This window comes from Trachurus japonicus, chromosome 12 (assembly GCF_045865225.1).
Source record: "Trachurus japonicus isolate A0001 chromosome 12, Traja_1.0".
In the NCBI taxonomy this organism is placed as follows: domain Eukaryota; kingdom Metazoa; phylum Chordata; class Actinopteri; order Carangiformes; family Carangidae; genus Trachurus; species Trachurus japonicus.
In genome coordinates this window covers 648,450-664,139 of record NC_140918.1, presented here as the reverse complement: position 1 = coordinate 664,139, position 15,690 = coordinate 648,450, and the positions used below count along the sequence as shown (strand labels likewise).

Here is a 15,690-nt window from a genome sequence, read left to right as displayed (position 1 = left end):
ACAACACAGACCTCACCCTCTCACTCCCCCACAGCTGAGCCGGTGTGCAAATGATGTGGTTTCTGTTGCTGTGTTTTTGTAGCCGAGTGTGTGTCTCTGTGTGTGTAGCAGAGTGTGTGTGTGTGTGTGTGTGTAGCAGAGTGTGTGTGTGTGTGTGTGTGTGTGTGTGTGTGCATCAGAGTGTGTGTGTGTGTGTGTGTGTGTGTGTGTGTGTGTGTGTGTGTGTGTGTGTGTGTGTGTGTGTGCAGCAGACAGCCCTGAAGCCCTGAAGCCTTAGAGGACATTCCAGAGTGTTCCAGAGAGCAGCAGCGGCGTTCCCACCTCGTGTCCGAAGCGTTCCCGGTACCTCCGCGCGGCCTCGTGCCTCCACAGCTTCAGACAGACCATAGCGCCGATCAGGTAGATCACCATGGTGACGAACAGGAAGATGATGGCGGCGGTCTGGCCGGCCTCGGTCCTGCAGAACGCCCCGTTGATGCCGTTGTTGAAGACGGGGTAGGAGCAGAGGCCGCCGCGCGTCGTGTCCCGCACGTACACGATAGCTGGTGGACGGGACAGACCATAATAATACACCAGTGAGAACAACAGGAGCAAACTGGATTCATGTCTGTCATCAGTTTCTATATAAATAATAATAATAATAATAATAATAATAATAACTAGAAATATTTTTTTTATGGTCAAGACAGAGCTTGTTTATGAGCTCTGGCCTGAGGCTCAGAGGTTACCACGGCAACTTGAGGTGGTTGCCCATGACGATAGGGGCCCCCCAGGCTGAGACAGACAGAAACGTGGAGAAAAAGAGCCATTTTCTGCCTCTGCACTGGTCTCACATTTAGGCTTACTGTGATAAAACGGTAACTCCTATCAGAAAAAACCCCAGACCATCATCACTGTAAGGACTTCCTGAACGATTTGGTGTGATTTTGGTGTTTCTACAGTAAATATTTTGGAGACGCTTGCGAGTTTAAAACAGGGGTCCGCTCTGCTTCTCTCAGAAAATCTTTGTATTGGAGTCAATGAGGAGCAGAGACAGACGTGGCCGCACTTAGAGGCTGATAATTCAAATTCTGTAAGTCTCTCTGATATTTTGAGCACATGGTGAGAAACAGAACGAGTTTGTCTACAAATTTGGAAAAAAATGATCATGGTCATTGATCATGGATTGATCAAAAACTATATGACCTATCAAAACGTGGAGTAATACGACAATACACAAGACTTGTGTCTACTGTTTAAAGTGTAAATGGAGTTTCTAAGTGAAAGTATGCCTGAGCAGTAGACGTTCGAAAAACTCAGATGATTGCTCTTTTTCGCTCTTTTTTTTCTCCGGCCCATCTCATTGACTTCAATGCAAAATTTTGCACAGTTTTTCACACATTATGTCGCGAAAAATTCGTATTCTGTTGAGAAAAGTAATAGCACACCGATCCCGATCGGACCGCACGTTTTGATTGATTGATATAATTAGCGAATCGAAATTTGTCCGGAAGATGAAAGAAGAAAATAATAAGTAGGAAAAAATCCACAGTATAACAACAGGGCTTGGGGCGGTTAGCGTTAGCTTAGCTTTAGCTACTAGCTGCTCCCTACAGGCGTGTTATCTGGCACACTGCAAAATCTCAAAATCCTTCCTTCTTGTCAAAATGTCTCATTTCTAGTCAAAACTAAACTCTTTTCACTTAAAATAAGACTCCTCACCTAAAAATGAACTTGTTTTTAGATCATTTTCACTCGTTTCAAACTAATTTTCACTTGAAATAAGTAGAAAAATCTGCCAGTGAAACAAGTTTTTTGTGCTTGTAATAAGAAAGAAAAACTTACTCCACTATCAGATTTTTCTACTTATTTCAAGTGAAAATCTGCTTGAAAGAAGTAAAAAGTGTCTAAAAACAAACTGCTTTTAATGTGATGAGTCTTATTTTAATTATAATGAGATTAGTTTTGACTAGAAATAAGACAAATATTCTTGGTAAGATGTAGAGTTTTTGCAGTGCACCCAGTAGCTCCAAGTGAAGGTGTGTGTCTGACCTGCAGCCATGTAGAGCACGGCGAGCGCCAGGTTGATGGTGAACTCGGTGAGCGGCCACCAGGCGGCGTCCAGCAGGATGGTGCGGTAGTACATGGTCATGCCCATCACCAGGACGATGACGGTGACCACCCAGGCCAGGCCGGCCACCACCAGCACGAACGGCGTCTTGGGTCCCGTGTAGTAGCTGCCGCCGTAGAGACCGTTGCCATAGCCACCGCCGCCAACACCGCCGTAGCTACCGCCGGGCGACGAGTAGCCGAACATGTTGAACCACTCGTTGTCCTTGTGGACGTAGGCGCAGACGCAGGCGAAGACGGCGGCGCCCAGCAGCAGCTCCACGCATCCCAGAATCCTCAGCAGCCCCGGCCACGACTTCATGTAGCCGTAGCGCAGGTGGTATTCCTCCACGCGCTCGCCGTAGCTCAGCGCCGTGCGGTACGTCTGCCCCGACACCGAGCCGCCGCCGCCCAGCAGCTCCTTCCTGGAGTTGTAGCTGCTCGCCGCCGCCGACTCGCCGCCGCCGTACGGGTCGCCACCGCGGTACGAGCCGCCGGGGACGGGCGAGGCCGGCGGCGAGCAGGGAACGCCGCCGGTGCTGCTGCTGATGTGGTTGTTGTTGTTGTGGGAGGTAGAGGAGCCCGACATCGATATCGACCACGGGCGCCGTTTGCCGCTGCCGCTTCCTCTGAAGAAGTTCTTCCAGGAGTCGGGGATGAAGCGGTGAACGGGTTTGATGTCCAGCGCCGCGTCGTCGTGGAGCGCCGGGTCGCCGAGCTCTGCAACAATGTTATTAGAATTAAAGTATTTACAGTTCAGATGTGCAGAAAAACTCCACGAACAGCTGGAGCAGAGCAGACTTTATCTAAAAAACCAACATGTAGAACCACAACCTGGTTTAAAACCGAGAAGATTTTCATATGAAGGAAGAAAAACAAGCAGGTAAACGATGTGAACAAGTAGAATCTGTAACAATGTTATTAGAATTAAACTATTTACAGTTGTACGCTTTGATATGAGTTTGGTGTTTCTACAGTAAATATTTTGGAGACACTTGTGAGTTTAAAACATCGGTCCGTTCTGCTTCTCTCAGAAAATCTTTGTATTGGAGTCAATGAGGAGCAGAGACAGACGTGGCCGCACTTAGAGGCTGATAATTCAAATTCTGTAAGTCTCTCTGATATGTTGAGCACATGGTGAGAGACAGAACAAGTTTGTCTACAAATTTGGAAAAAATCATGTGTGTAGAGTGTAAATTGTGTCCAGGAGGAGTGTGGAAAGAGAAAAGTTTCAGAAGATTTCAGACAACTTCTCCCACTTAAAGTCAAAGAGAGGATCGACAATTACAGTTTACATTACATTAAACCAACATCAGGAGAATAATGAGACGCGATGGTGAATTAATGAAAATAAAATTATGATAATGTAGTACAGATATAAATATGTTTGTTTTGAAACCTTGGGGGCAATTTTGGCCCCTGGATCATGATTTTTGGGGGCATGTTACCTTTATATTGTAAATAAATTATTTAAATGTGACCATTAGTGCCTAATGTGAGACATTATGGAAATTGCATCACTTATATGTAGCCCATCTTTTGAAATAAGATTTACTGTACAACATTTGATGAATAAAACCAATGATCGTAGACTAGACTAGTCTGAAAATAGCATAGGCCTCTCTGCTGTGAGAAAAAGAATCGAGAATCTAATCGAATCGAGGATTTGGAGAATCGTGACACCCCTAGTAGTTACAGAACTAGATAAGTTATACGTGCTCTACCTTTATACAGAGTTATTTATCTCTGTGTGACAGATGAGAGCTGATCTCAGGATGACTCTTTGTTTTGTTTAGTGATGTTAATTACCTGCGCCGCCCTCGTCCTCGCTGCCGCTGGGGTCGAACTCGGGGCCGACGGGCGGCTGGTGGGGCAGCGGCGGCGGCGGCAGCGGGTCGGCGCTCTGGGCCGGGCGAAGCCTCAGCGGCGACCGCTCCAACGGGTCAAACGGCTCGATGGCGTCTCGCGGTAACGTTCCCTCGGCAACCTTTAAGAAAAATGTTTAAAAAAGAAAAGATAAGTATCTCACCATGGTACATACATGGTGAAAATGTGAACACTATGTATATGTGCAACTATGTGAGAATGTACATACCATGAATGAAATAAATCAAAAATGAAATGAAATGAACCTGGTCATAGTGCGGCGGCGGACGGACACTGACACCGCGTCCGTAGAAACCTCCTCCATAGGACATGAGGACAGTGGGGGTCCCTGACACACACACACACACACACAGTCAGTTGTGTTGCTTTAACTAGTTCAAAACAGTAAAAATGAACATTTTATAAATTTATCTCATTAATTTCCAACACAGATTTTTTTGTTTCAACTCTTTTTTGTTCAGTTTGTCAATTTAATTCCAAATAAAATCAATAATTTTTACACTTAAAGGTAGAGTCTGGAGTAGGGATGTCACGATTACAAATTTTCTTGGTAGCTACGATTATTGTCAGAGAAATAATCACGGTGGCTATTACGATTATCACGATTATTATGCATTAATTAATTTTACAACACTATTAATGTGTAAAATCAAATATAGTCAAAATAAAGCCTAATTACATTACTCATGGTTTACACAAAATATTTCAAGTATCTATTAATATATGACCAATTATTAACCCCCTAGGGGAAATGTTTGAAATATTCAGGTCATAATTGTCATCTATACCAAATGTTTACGTTTATTTTAATCGTTTTTGTTTTATTTTGTGTTTTTTTTTTAATACAAATGACACGCTAACATTTAAATTCCTACCAATTCAATGTTACGTTAAATAAATGGACCAGTATCTGAGCATTCACCTTGTTTATTTTTGGGCACAAAACTCCAGACCCAACCTTTATGAAGCTGAAACCAGAAAATATTTGTGTTTTCCCTTTAAATGATCAGACTGAGAATAAACTGAACAAAAAAGATTCGACCACCTCCAGAGAAGCTTCAGATCAATAACAGTTTGTAGTTTTTATTCACCTGTAAATTATATTTTAATCTGCTTCATTTTCATTTGAGCTCTTCACACTTTCTCTAAATAACTAGTATTTATATTATTATTATTATGATTAAACACAAAATAAAACATTTAACCAATGAGATGTTCCAGTTAAAGAGCAGCTCAATGTCAATTCATCTGTTTGTCTCCTTTAATTAAGTGTTTGACTGAAATGTCAAATACATCAACTGGTTTTAACTGTTGATGCCTTCAGGTGCCAATCAACTAATCCACTAACTGTTTTAAAGGGATAGTTCAACATTTTGGCAAACAGAGTTGTTTTAGAGGGAAATTCATGTAAAACCTCTGATGCACGTTGCCTTCAGGGACAGTTTTTCATCAACAGTCTCTGTATTTCCCTCTAAAACAACTCTGTGTGGTAACGTTGTGTTATTATCTCATAGCGTGGTGAATGTGCAGCTCACAACTTGTCCACCAGAGCGTTGTGGAGTTGTTGGATTGTGTATTTGATGAGTTTGATGATGAGGGAAACCGAGAAATCCCATAATGAGCCTCCGTAGCGTAGCTCTGAGCAGCTCACGGCTCTGCTCTGCCGTTCTAAAAACAGCTTGCACCGACAATTAAAGGTAACAAACCTACTGCTATGACTATAGGGATTATGGCAATGGGCCAATTTGAGAAAATGTTGTTGAACTATCCCTTTAAAGCTGCAGTACAAACCAGTTCTAAACAAGTTCTTAAATCTAATTATAATCAATTTAAATGATGATCAGAGCTGAGACCAGGAGGAAACAAAAAGATGAAACCCCACAACACACTGAAGACACACACACACACTCACACACTCAGACCAACACACACACACACACACAGACACACACACACACACCGTCCCCCCAGAAACACCTGGTGAGGTCACACCTCCATGCAGCGCCAGACGACCCTTAGAGCCCGTTGTTGGAGCGGATTTCACCCCCAGAGGTTTAATAATATTAATATTAATGATAATAATAATAATAATAATGATGAGCGGAGCTGGGATACCTCTTTCACACGCAGTCACTCAACACCACTTACATGGGCGACAAGCTGAGAAAGAAAACCTGCTGTGAACTCACTGATCCAGACACACACCTGCACACAAGAAGAACAAGAATTATTTATATTATTATTATCATTACTCCCAGACACCTGAGGATGTTTGATCAGCTGATGAAGACCAGGGGAGCTGATGGAAAGCTCCAGAACAGCTGAGAAACATCTGACTTTTCTGCATCTTAAACCTCCATCTGCTTTTAAACGGATATTTGAGGTCGAAAGTGACGGGCGTTTCTTTATTAAAAGCAGATTCAGATGTCTTTTTTTACTTGCCAAATGATTCTCCAGTTAGTCAGTTAAATAATTATCATATCTCTAATTTTTGTGGTTTTGTGGAGTCGAGAAAAACAAACTGAGACGACATCATCATCAGAGGAGGAGGAGCTGAATCAAACCTGCAGGAGTCTAAAACACTGATCTGACCCAGTCTGAACACACACACTAATATTGTTTTGTACTTTTGTTAAATGAAAAAATTAGATTTAGATAAAAAGTCCAAGAGGCAGAACTAGGACAATAAAACACCTCGACATCTTACACAAAACATATATGAAGGACATAAACCAGCAGTTAACTGACCATAGACGGTTAACAGAGTGGGTAAGGGGACCAACAGATTACTGAGAAGTTATAAAGTGCTACAGTGCTAGTTAAAGACCCACTCCCGTGAAAATCGTGTTTTTTGAGCTTTTCACATGTTCCTGTGGCATTTTCTTGTGTTAGAGCACATATCAGCAGAGAAGGAAGTGCAAAATTGCATTTCAGAGTTTTTCTGCCTTCAAACTGCTGTGAACCAATGGCAGACTCAAACTGGCAGTTTCAGGAAGACTGGAGCTGACGTGTCACAGCTCCAGGGGAGGGCACTAGTGCTACAAGCTCCCGCCCCGCTCTGCATCTGGCTCAGAGGTGAAAGCCTTCACAGCTCGGTGTAGCTATCAAGGTATAATAGGTATAGCTCACCTGGTAGAGCAGCTTGCACTGTGAGCAAGGACTATGTTCCAGTCTGGGATCGAATCCCAGTGTGGAGTTTTACGCTAAACGCGCTGAATCTGTAATTGTACAATGTCCAGCTGTCAGCAAGCGGGGGGTGGGGTGCGAGGAGGTGGCTGGGCGGGTGCAGAGCAGCACAGTCTCCGCCCACCCCCCAGAGGTGCATTGCTAATGTGCATGGCTAATGAGCTGGTTTTAAAATGGCCGAAAAGGGTCGCGGGAGTGGGACTTTAAAGTGCTACAGTGCTAAAGGGACAACCAGGAGTTTTGTTAAAGTGAAGTGTTTCCACACTACATTTATGAGCCTCCGCACCGTGAAATTCTTTGACCGGGTCAAGACAGACTCATGTTTTCATTCATCAAGAATTAAAGTCAGAGGTTGGAAGACGATCACATACCGTCGTAGTTCCCACCATAAACGGAGATTCGGCGGCGTTATTCTCATGACTCGCCACGAAACCGAAAGTAAAGAAACGCTGGTCGGCTCGCCCAGCATTTCCACCACCACTAATAATAACAAAATAACCATAGAGACAAAACCATAGATTTATCTAAAATGGACCATTAACAAGTGGTAACGGAGATTCATCCACATTAATATCAGACTTTTTATAACCAAATAGAAACTCCTGGTTGTCCCTTTAAATAATTATCATATCTCTAATTTTTGTGGTTTTGTGGAGTCGAGAAAAACAAACTGAGACACGACATCATCAGAGGAGGAGCTGAAACATCTGCAGGAGTCTAAAACACTGAACTGACCCAGTCTGAACACACACAATTATATTGTTTTGTACTTTTGTTAAATGAAAAAATTAAAACAAACAATAAATCTGTTAGAAAAAGTTTGAGTCAGTTTGATGTGAGTGAAATCACAGCAGAAGTTTCCAGCTCATGAAACTGTTGTTAGGCTACTGTAACTGTTCAATCATGTTGATGTGGTTGTAATAAAAGTGAAGTTTATAGTTCTGTATTTTTGTGTCACAACAGAGGTTGTGTGTGTGTGTGTGTGTGTGTGTGTGTGTGTGTGTGTGTGTGTGTGTGTGTGTGTGTGTGTGTGTGTGTGTGTGTGTGTGTGTGTGTGTGTGTAGTTTCACTGATCCAGGAACAGTTTTATCTCTGACGACTGTTGGAGGACTTCAGACTCTCTGGACCCGATGACATCATCAGACTGAGTCAGACAACAGGCTGGGCCGTTATGGAGGTTATTTTCTATCATAAATCAAGAGCATATTATGTTGATTTGAGAGCATTACTTTTTGATTTGACGTTCAGAAAACTCTGCTCTCATATTCAAATTTACTCTGCTCGCGCTCAAACTATGTGCTCGATGTTTAAACCTGTGCTCTCGGATTCAAAGTTGCCCTGCTCGTGCTCAAACTTTGCTTTCGCATTCAAGTTTGCCCTGCTCGTGCTCAAACTGTGTGCTCGCACTTGGTCACAGCTGCCTGCGCAGAGTGTTTCCTCTTGCGCGGAGGAAAGTCCTGCTCTCGGATCTCTGCTCTGCTCACGGAGTTTCTGTCAACTGTCAACCAATAGAAGACCGGCTACTGTTGACCAATCAGATCATCCCTACTTCTATGCTTCTTTGTGGGTGCGTTCACTGTAATTCAAGGAGCGTCACATACGGGCGGGCACTCTTTCTACCGGGTTTATCTATTTCCGCCCCACAGGCTGTTAAATGTGGCGGCTCCCTTTATGTTTTGACAACTTTTGGAATAAAATATCAGTTAATTAATACACAAGCGCCCGTGCTTTTCATTACAATAGGTAGCTATATAAACATAAACTAGCAGTAGTAGCGGATGGGTGCCTTATGTATGTTTTTTTTTTTTTTATCCACGTTCATCGGTATATATGTTTTATAGTCTAAATGCCAAGAGTCACTTGTAAGTGCTGTGATGGAACAGTGGTTAAGGCAGATGACAGTAGCTCTTTTTGTTGATCATGGGACCGCTGGTTCGAATCCCGGCCCTGCCGGCACCCTCATGTTATGCTATTTGATTTTTATGATTTTTTTTTTTTCATTGAAACGCTTAACAAGAGATGGTGGGTATGCCAAATATGCCATGATGATAATAGTAATAATCAGTGCTTTCCCAAGAAGAAAGAGACTGAGTGAGCGGGGAGACAGTCACCATGGCCGACCGAAGTACTCAAGTAAGTTTATTGTTTCATGTTGCCAGATACCTACTATATTGTACCTCTTTCATCTTTTTACAGTCTATGCTTCCATATCGTTTCAATATAGGCTACAATTTGTAGTGTCAGGGAAGCTAATGCTAAGCCTAATGTGGCCATGCATAAATCAGCCTCGCTTTCAAAACACACACTTGCGTTGCACTGATCCAAAGTAGTGCGCCCCCTGGCTTTGACCCCCGGGTGTCACGCACCAAAATTATTATCATCATGGCATATTTTTTTAATTTTCATTTCATCATGTTTTTAATCACGCATGGTAACCCACCATCTCTTGTTAAGCGTTTCAATGAAAAAAAAAAAATCATAAAAATCAAATAGCATAACATGAGGGTGCCGGCAGGGCCGGGATTCGAACCAGCGGTCCCATGATCAACAAAAAGAGCTACTGTCATCTGCCTTAACCACTGTACCATCACAGCACTTACAAGTGACTCTTGGCATTTAGACTATAAAACATATATACCGATGAACGTGGATAAAAAAAAAAACATACATAAGGCACCCATCCGCTACTACTGCTAGTTTATGTTTATATAGCTACCTATTGTAATGAAAAGCACGGGCGCTCGTGTATTAATTAACTGATATTTTATTCCAAAAGTTGTCAAAACATAAAGGGAGCCGCCACATTTAACAGCCTGTGGGGCGGAAATAGATAAACCCGGTAGAAAGAGTGCCCGCCCGTATGTGACGCTCCTTGAATTACAGTGAACGCACCCACAAAGAAGCATAGAAGTAGGGATGATCTGATTGGTCAACAGTAGCCGGTCTTCTATTGGTTGACAGTTGACAGAAACTCCGTGAGCAGAGCAGAGATCCGAGAGCAGGACTTTCCTCCGCGCAAGAGGAAACACTCTGCGCAGGCAGCTGTGACCAAGTGCGAGCACACAGTTTGAGCACGAGCAGGGCAAACTTGAATGCGAAAGCAAAGTTTGAGCACGAGCAGGGCAACTTTGAATCCGAGAGCACAGGTTTAAACATCGAGCACATAGTTTGAGCGCGAGCAGAGTAAATTTGAATATGAGAGCAGAGTTTTCTGAACGTCAAATCAAAAAGTAATGCTCTCAAATCAACATAATATGCTCTTGATTTATGATAGAAAATAACCTCCATAGGCCGTAAAGTATACCCCCGCAGCCCCCGCGAGGCGGGGGGGCCCCGCATGCCGTGGGGGCCCCGCCCCCGCCCGTTAAGCCGAGTTTCCACCGAATCAACGGTCCTTTTTTTTTTTTTTTACACTGCAACATATGTTTCACGTCATGATAACTTCTGTATTTTGGCCATTCAAGCTTCCACAGTCCATAGTTCTCCTCTTTGTTTGATATTTCAAGAGACTTTTGGTTAACTAACCATGGATAGCTCCTAGCCCCCCCGTCATCGCGGCCATCGCCTCCCCCCCCCCCCCCCGCCCGCCCGCCCGCCATCACCGCCGTCATCCGCGGTGAACGGCCGCGGGGGGGCCCCGCACGGTTACGTTACGGCGCTGACAACAGGTCACCAGGAAACAGACTGAACGCTGCTCTGTGGTTTTTATTATTATAATGATAATATTATTATAATAATATCAGACTCTAATAAATATCTCAGATACAATAACGTGACACTAAACTAACTCTGAGCCTCTTTTTTTTTCCGTGTCTTGCCTCACTCCCGAGTCCATGACCAGCAGATAGACACCATCCTTTCGACTGTGCGTGTAGTAACCATGGAGATAGAGCCGTATCGCCGTAATTAGCTTAGCTCAAACACTGGAAGTGTATGGGTAGTGTTAGCCTGCCTCCACCTAAAGTCGCTAATTAGCTTAGCTCAAACACTGGAAGTGTATAGGTAGTGTTAGCCTGCCTCCACCTAAAGTCGCTGGTTTTCTGTATGTAAAGGACAACGGGTGTTTTATTTTGTGAAAGTAACCGGAAGTGCGTTGGTCACAACGGCTAGCTTGAGTAGCGCCGAATTCGTCCCAACAAAATAGTAAACAGCTGGTATTTAGACAAATTAACGACACACTGCTGATCTAAACGGCTACTTTCTCACCTAAACATGTTTGAAATGTGGATAAAGTGAAATATTTACAGAGTTTAGAGCTAAAATGAAATCAGCTTCTGACTGCTGATTTCAGCTCAGGTAGGAGGCAGGCTAACACTACCTATACGCTTCCAGCGTTTGAGCTAAGCTAATTAGCGACTTTAGGGGGAGGCAGGCTAACACTACCTATACACTTCCAGTGTTTGAGCTAAGCTAATTAGCGACTTTAGGTGGAGGCAGGCTAACACTACCTATACACTTCCAGTGTTTGAGCTAAGCTAATTAGCGACTTTAGGTGGAGGCAGGCTAACACTACCTATACACTTCCAGCGTTTGAGCTAAGCTAATTACGGCGATACGGCTCTATCTCCCTTGTTACTGCACGCACAGTGGAAAGGATGGTGTCTATCTGCTGGTCATGGACTCAGGAGTGAGGCAAGACACGATGAAAAATAAAAGTTGAACTATCCCTTTAAAGCAGCAGTAAGCGATCCAGTGGTTTTGTCTAACTTCCTGTCAGCAGATGGAGTTAGCAGCCCCCGCCCTCGTCATGGATCTATTGGTCCTCGTCCCTACGTCACCACATTCAGGCGCATCCCTTGGCTGCACACACAGAGAGGACTGCCCCTTTATGCCGTTCTCTCTCCTCATTGGATAAAGGTTGTAGGATACAAGGAAAGTTTTCTCCTGGGCTCAGAGCAGAGCAGAGTGACTGACAGACCCGTGTTTCAGACCAAACACTCTATAGAAGTGATTGCTGTCGGAAGATACAACTATTTAAGACTTAGATTAACACAAACATCTACCTTTATTCTGAAGGAGCTTTAACACAAACATCTACCTTTATTCTGAAGGAGCTTTAACACCTTTATGGATCTTTTTTCCACGTTGCTACAGTAACACACCTGACGTCACGTCTTCCAGGTGAACCTCTCTCTCTCTCTCTCTCTCGGGGCCTTGTTCATGTTAACTGACTCTATCTCTCTCTCTCTTTCTCTCCGGACTCGAACTCGGTCCGGGTGAACAGGTGGAAACACGTCACGGAGCCTCGCTGCGTTTATTTTTATATAAAGTAGTTAGTTACCTGTGCGCGCGGCCACCGGCCAGGTGTGTTAGATGTGTGTACCTGCTGCTGCAACATGTCCTCTCTCTCTCTCTCTCTCTCTCTCTCTCTCTCTCTCTCTCTCTCTGTCTCGCGGTTAAAAACAACTTTTCCTCCTCGCGCAGCAGCTCCACGTTACGTCACCTTTACCGACAACTTCCCCGCGCGACGTTACAACTTTAAAACTCTCCGGATCGATCCTTTAATATTCTTCTGCTCGCTAGTTGGATGTAAACAGACAGAGTTTCTGTTCTTACCTCGTTCAGCAGCTTCCTTCCTCCTTCTCCTCTTCCTCCTCCTCCCTCTCTCCCTGTTCACCACCACCAGCCCCCCCCCCTCTCTCCTCCCCCCCTCCCCTCCGGAACAACACCACGTGACCACCTGCCCATCCCTCTGACGTCACCAGACGGAGCAGAAGTTCACCTGTCTGTAAAACTACAAACAAAATTAAGGAAGTTTCTTTTAAAATGATACACTCACTTTACCCGGTCAATCAGGCCATCTCTCAATTTAAAAATATTAATATCCACTGTACTTTCTGTGAACAGGAGGAGGAAAATATTTGTCATCTTTTTTTTGAATGTCGTTATAACTATTTGTTTTGGATAGAACTAGAAAACATGTTTAAATGTTTGACAGGCATCAAGATTAAACTAAAAAAAAAGATATAATTCTTATTTATGATGGAAAAAAACTCAAGGGAAAGGAATTGTTTTTGTTGAACCTTTTTATTTTACAAGGAAAATATTATATCCATAAATGTAAATGGTCCAAAAAAACATATTTTTATGAGTTTAAAATAGAAATAAGATATTACATGCAGCTATTACAAAATATGAAAGACAGAAAAGCTATAATATTATAAATTATTGCAAACAACTACCGGTATTTAATAATACCTATAATATATAATAATATAGTGTTGGTACCCCTTTCAGTGTATATATGTATATATTTTTTGTTTGTCTATTTATTGTATGTTTAATGTTTGAATATTTGTATGTTTGTATATGTTGTATACACATATTTCATCTAACTGTATTCAGTCCTGTGTAGTCTTGTTGTCAATAAAGTTGTTAAAAAAAAGAAAAAAAAATGTCTGTAAAACTACACCTGATACTGTGACTCATGATGTCACCTGACACCTGTTGTAGACCTGTTCACTAAGTGTTTTATACATTTAGATGATGAAATAGGATATAAAAGTCACTTTATAAAAACCTCATAAATCTTGGTTTTACAAATTCCAAGTATCAGGACAGAATTAGGAAAGACCTTTCAGTTTTATGCCCCCCAAAGTGGAATAACCTACAAAACTGTCTGAAACTGGATCATCTTATTTCCTTAGATAGTTTTAAAAACTTATTATCGAATGTTTTACAACCTGTATGTAATTGTGGATCATGACCTTGATGAATTTGTATATTGTGTAATTGTGTTTTTGTAATCAGGGCGTCATTGAAAAAGAGAGCTCGCTCTCAACTGACCTTCCCTGAATCAATGAAGGAGAAATGAAATGAAATGAAAATGAAATCTTTTACTTTACAATAAACTGAATGAATAAAACAGATTCATCAGCCGACACTGATGATGATGATATGCATTAGTAAACAAAACCATGGACATTAATAATAAGAAAACAGATTAAAATAGAGTAAAATATAATTTACAAGTGAATAAAATAAAGTGAGAAAAAACTAAAAACTGTGTTTAATCAAAAGCGACATGAAGAGATGTGATGTAAACTGTTTTTGTTCAGTTTATTGTCTGTGTAAAATAATTTTAGGAGATTTAAAACAAACAGTTTATGATTTTAAAATCTGCTGTTTTTATTTGATCAAAACAATAAAATGAATAAATCTGTTTTTAATATTTTAAAGTCAGTTAATGCAGCATTTTTAATAAATAACAACAAATGACACACAATTAGTCAATACTTTGACTATTGACGAATCATTTCACTCACTTTAAAACGTTATTTTCTTCTTTTAACTTCTTTATCAACGTAAATTCTCCTCCGAGGACAATAAAGATATCTTCACTTGACTTTATCATTAAGACTATAACATGTTTTATTTAATTAAATTAATTAATATAATACTCAAAAGCACTGATGATGTTTACAAAATAAAAGCCTTCAACAGGATGTAGTGTTTCCTGTTTTCCCTTTTCAAAATAAAACTCGTGTCCCATGAAGAGAAGTGATGGAAACTTTCATTTTCCAGTTTATTGTCTGTGTAAAAATAATTTTAGGAGATTTTCTGTTTTTATTTGATCAAAACAATAAAATGAATAAAAAAATGTTTTAAAACTAAATCTGTTTTTAATATTTTTAAGTCAGATAATGCAGCATTTTTACTAAATAACAACACGACACACACTTAGTCGATACTTTGACTATTAACAAATCATTTCACTAACTTAAAACTATTATTTTCTTCTTTTAACTTCTTTATGTCTTTGAGCATTTGTAAAAGCGCTTATAAATAAAATGTATTATTATTTATCATTAAGACTATAACATGTTTTAGTTAATTAAATGAATTAATATAATACTCAAAAGCACTGATGATGTTTACAAAATAAAAGCCTTCAACAGGATGTAGTGTTTCCTGTTTTCCCTTTTCAAAATAAAACTCGTGTCCCGTGTGAACGAGTCAAAGTTTCACTCCCACTGAACAAAACTCTTTTGTTGCTTCTGTCATAAATTTTCTCTTTTCTGTGAAACGGCCCCGAGGTCGAGAGGTCAAAGGTCATGAGGTCACCACGACCGGCTGCGTTCTCCTTTAGTCACTTTATTAGGAACAACTCATTCTGAGATTTAAATAAATGTTTTATCTCTAAACTCACAGTGTAGTTTTATATTTTTCATTCCATTTATGTTTTTTAGAACTCGTTTTCTTTTGTTAGAGCTGAACATTAAAATAAAAAGGAGTCAAACACAGAGATGTTCCACACATTTAATCAGGAAGTGATGAGTTTTCACAGATTTGATGATGTCGCCACAAACTGAGCAAAATACCAACAGAAAAACAAACGCACACACACACTTACACACACGCATACACACTCATTTACACACACACACACACACACACACACACACACATACAGCTTATAGGATATTTACTATAACACAGGAAGCAAAACAGCAGAAACAACAGAGTGTGTCATCATCACCTCTGTGTGTGTGTGTGTGTGTGAAGTCACAGCTGCAACGTAAACACACT

General features: G+C 41.4%; 1 protein-coding gene across 2 annotated transcripts in view; it reads right to left on the bottom strand.

The window, feature by feature from the left end:
* marveld2a (MARVEL domain containing 2a) overlaps positions 1–12,771 on the bottom strand; it is a 26,990-nt gene extending 14,219 nt beyond the window's left edge. Inside the window, exons 1-6 of one of the 2 annotated variants that reach the window (XM_085792511.1) lie at positions 12,718–12,771; positions 6,124–6,180; positions 4,221–4,303; positions 3,898–4,075; positions 2,032–2,808; positions 322–542 (exon numbers count right to left, since the gene is read on the bottom strand). In XM_085792511.1, coding sequence (XP_085648637.1) covers positions 322–542; positions 2,032–2,808; positions 3,898–4,075; positions 4,221–4,286 — 1,242 coding nt within the window. In that variant the 5' untranslated portion in view covers positions 4,287–4,303; positions 6,124–6,180; positions 12,718–12,771. Of the gene's footprint in view, positions 1–321; positions 543–2,031; positions 2,809–3,897; positions 4,076–4,220; positions 4,304–6,090; positions 6,181–12,717 lie in introns of both variants that reach the window. The other variant, XM_085792513.1, reaches the window with a different exon arrangement.
* Positions 12,772–15,690: the final 2,919 nt, after the last annotated feature.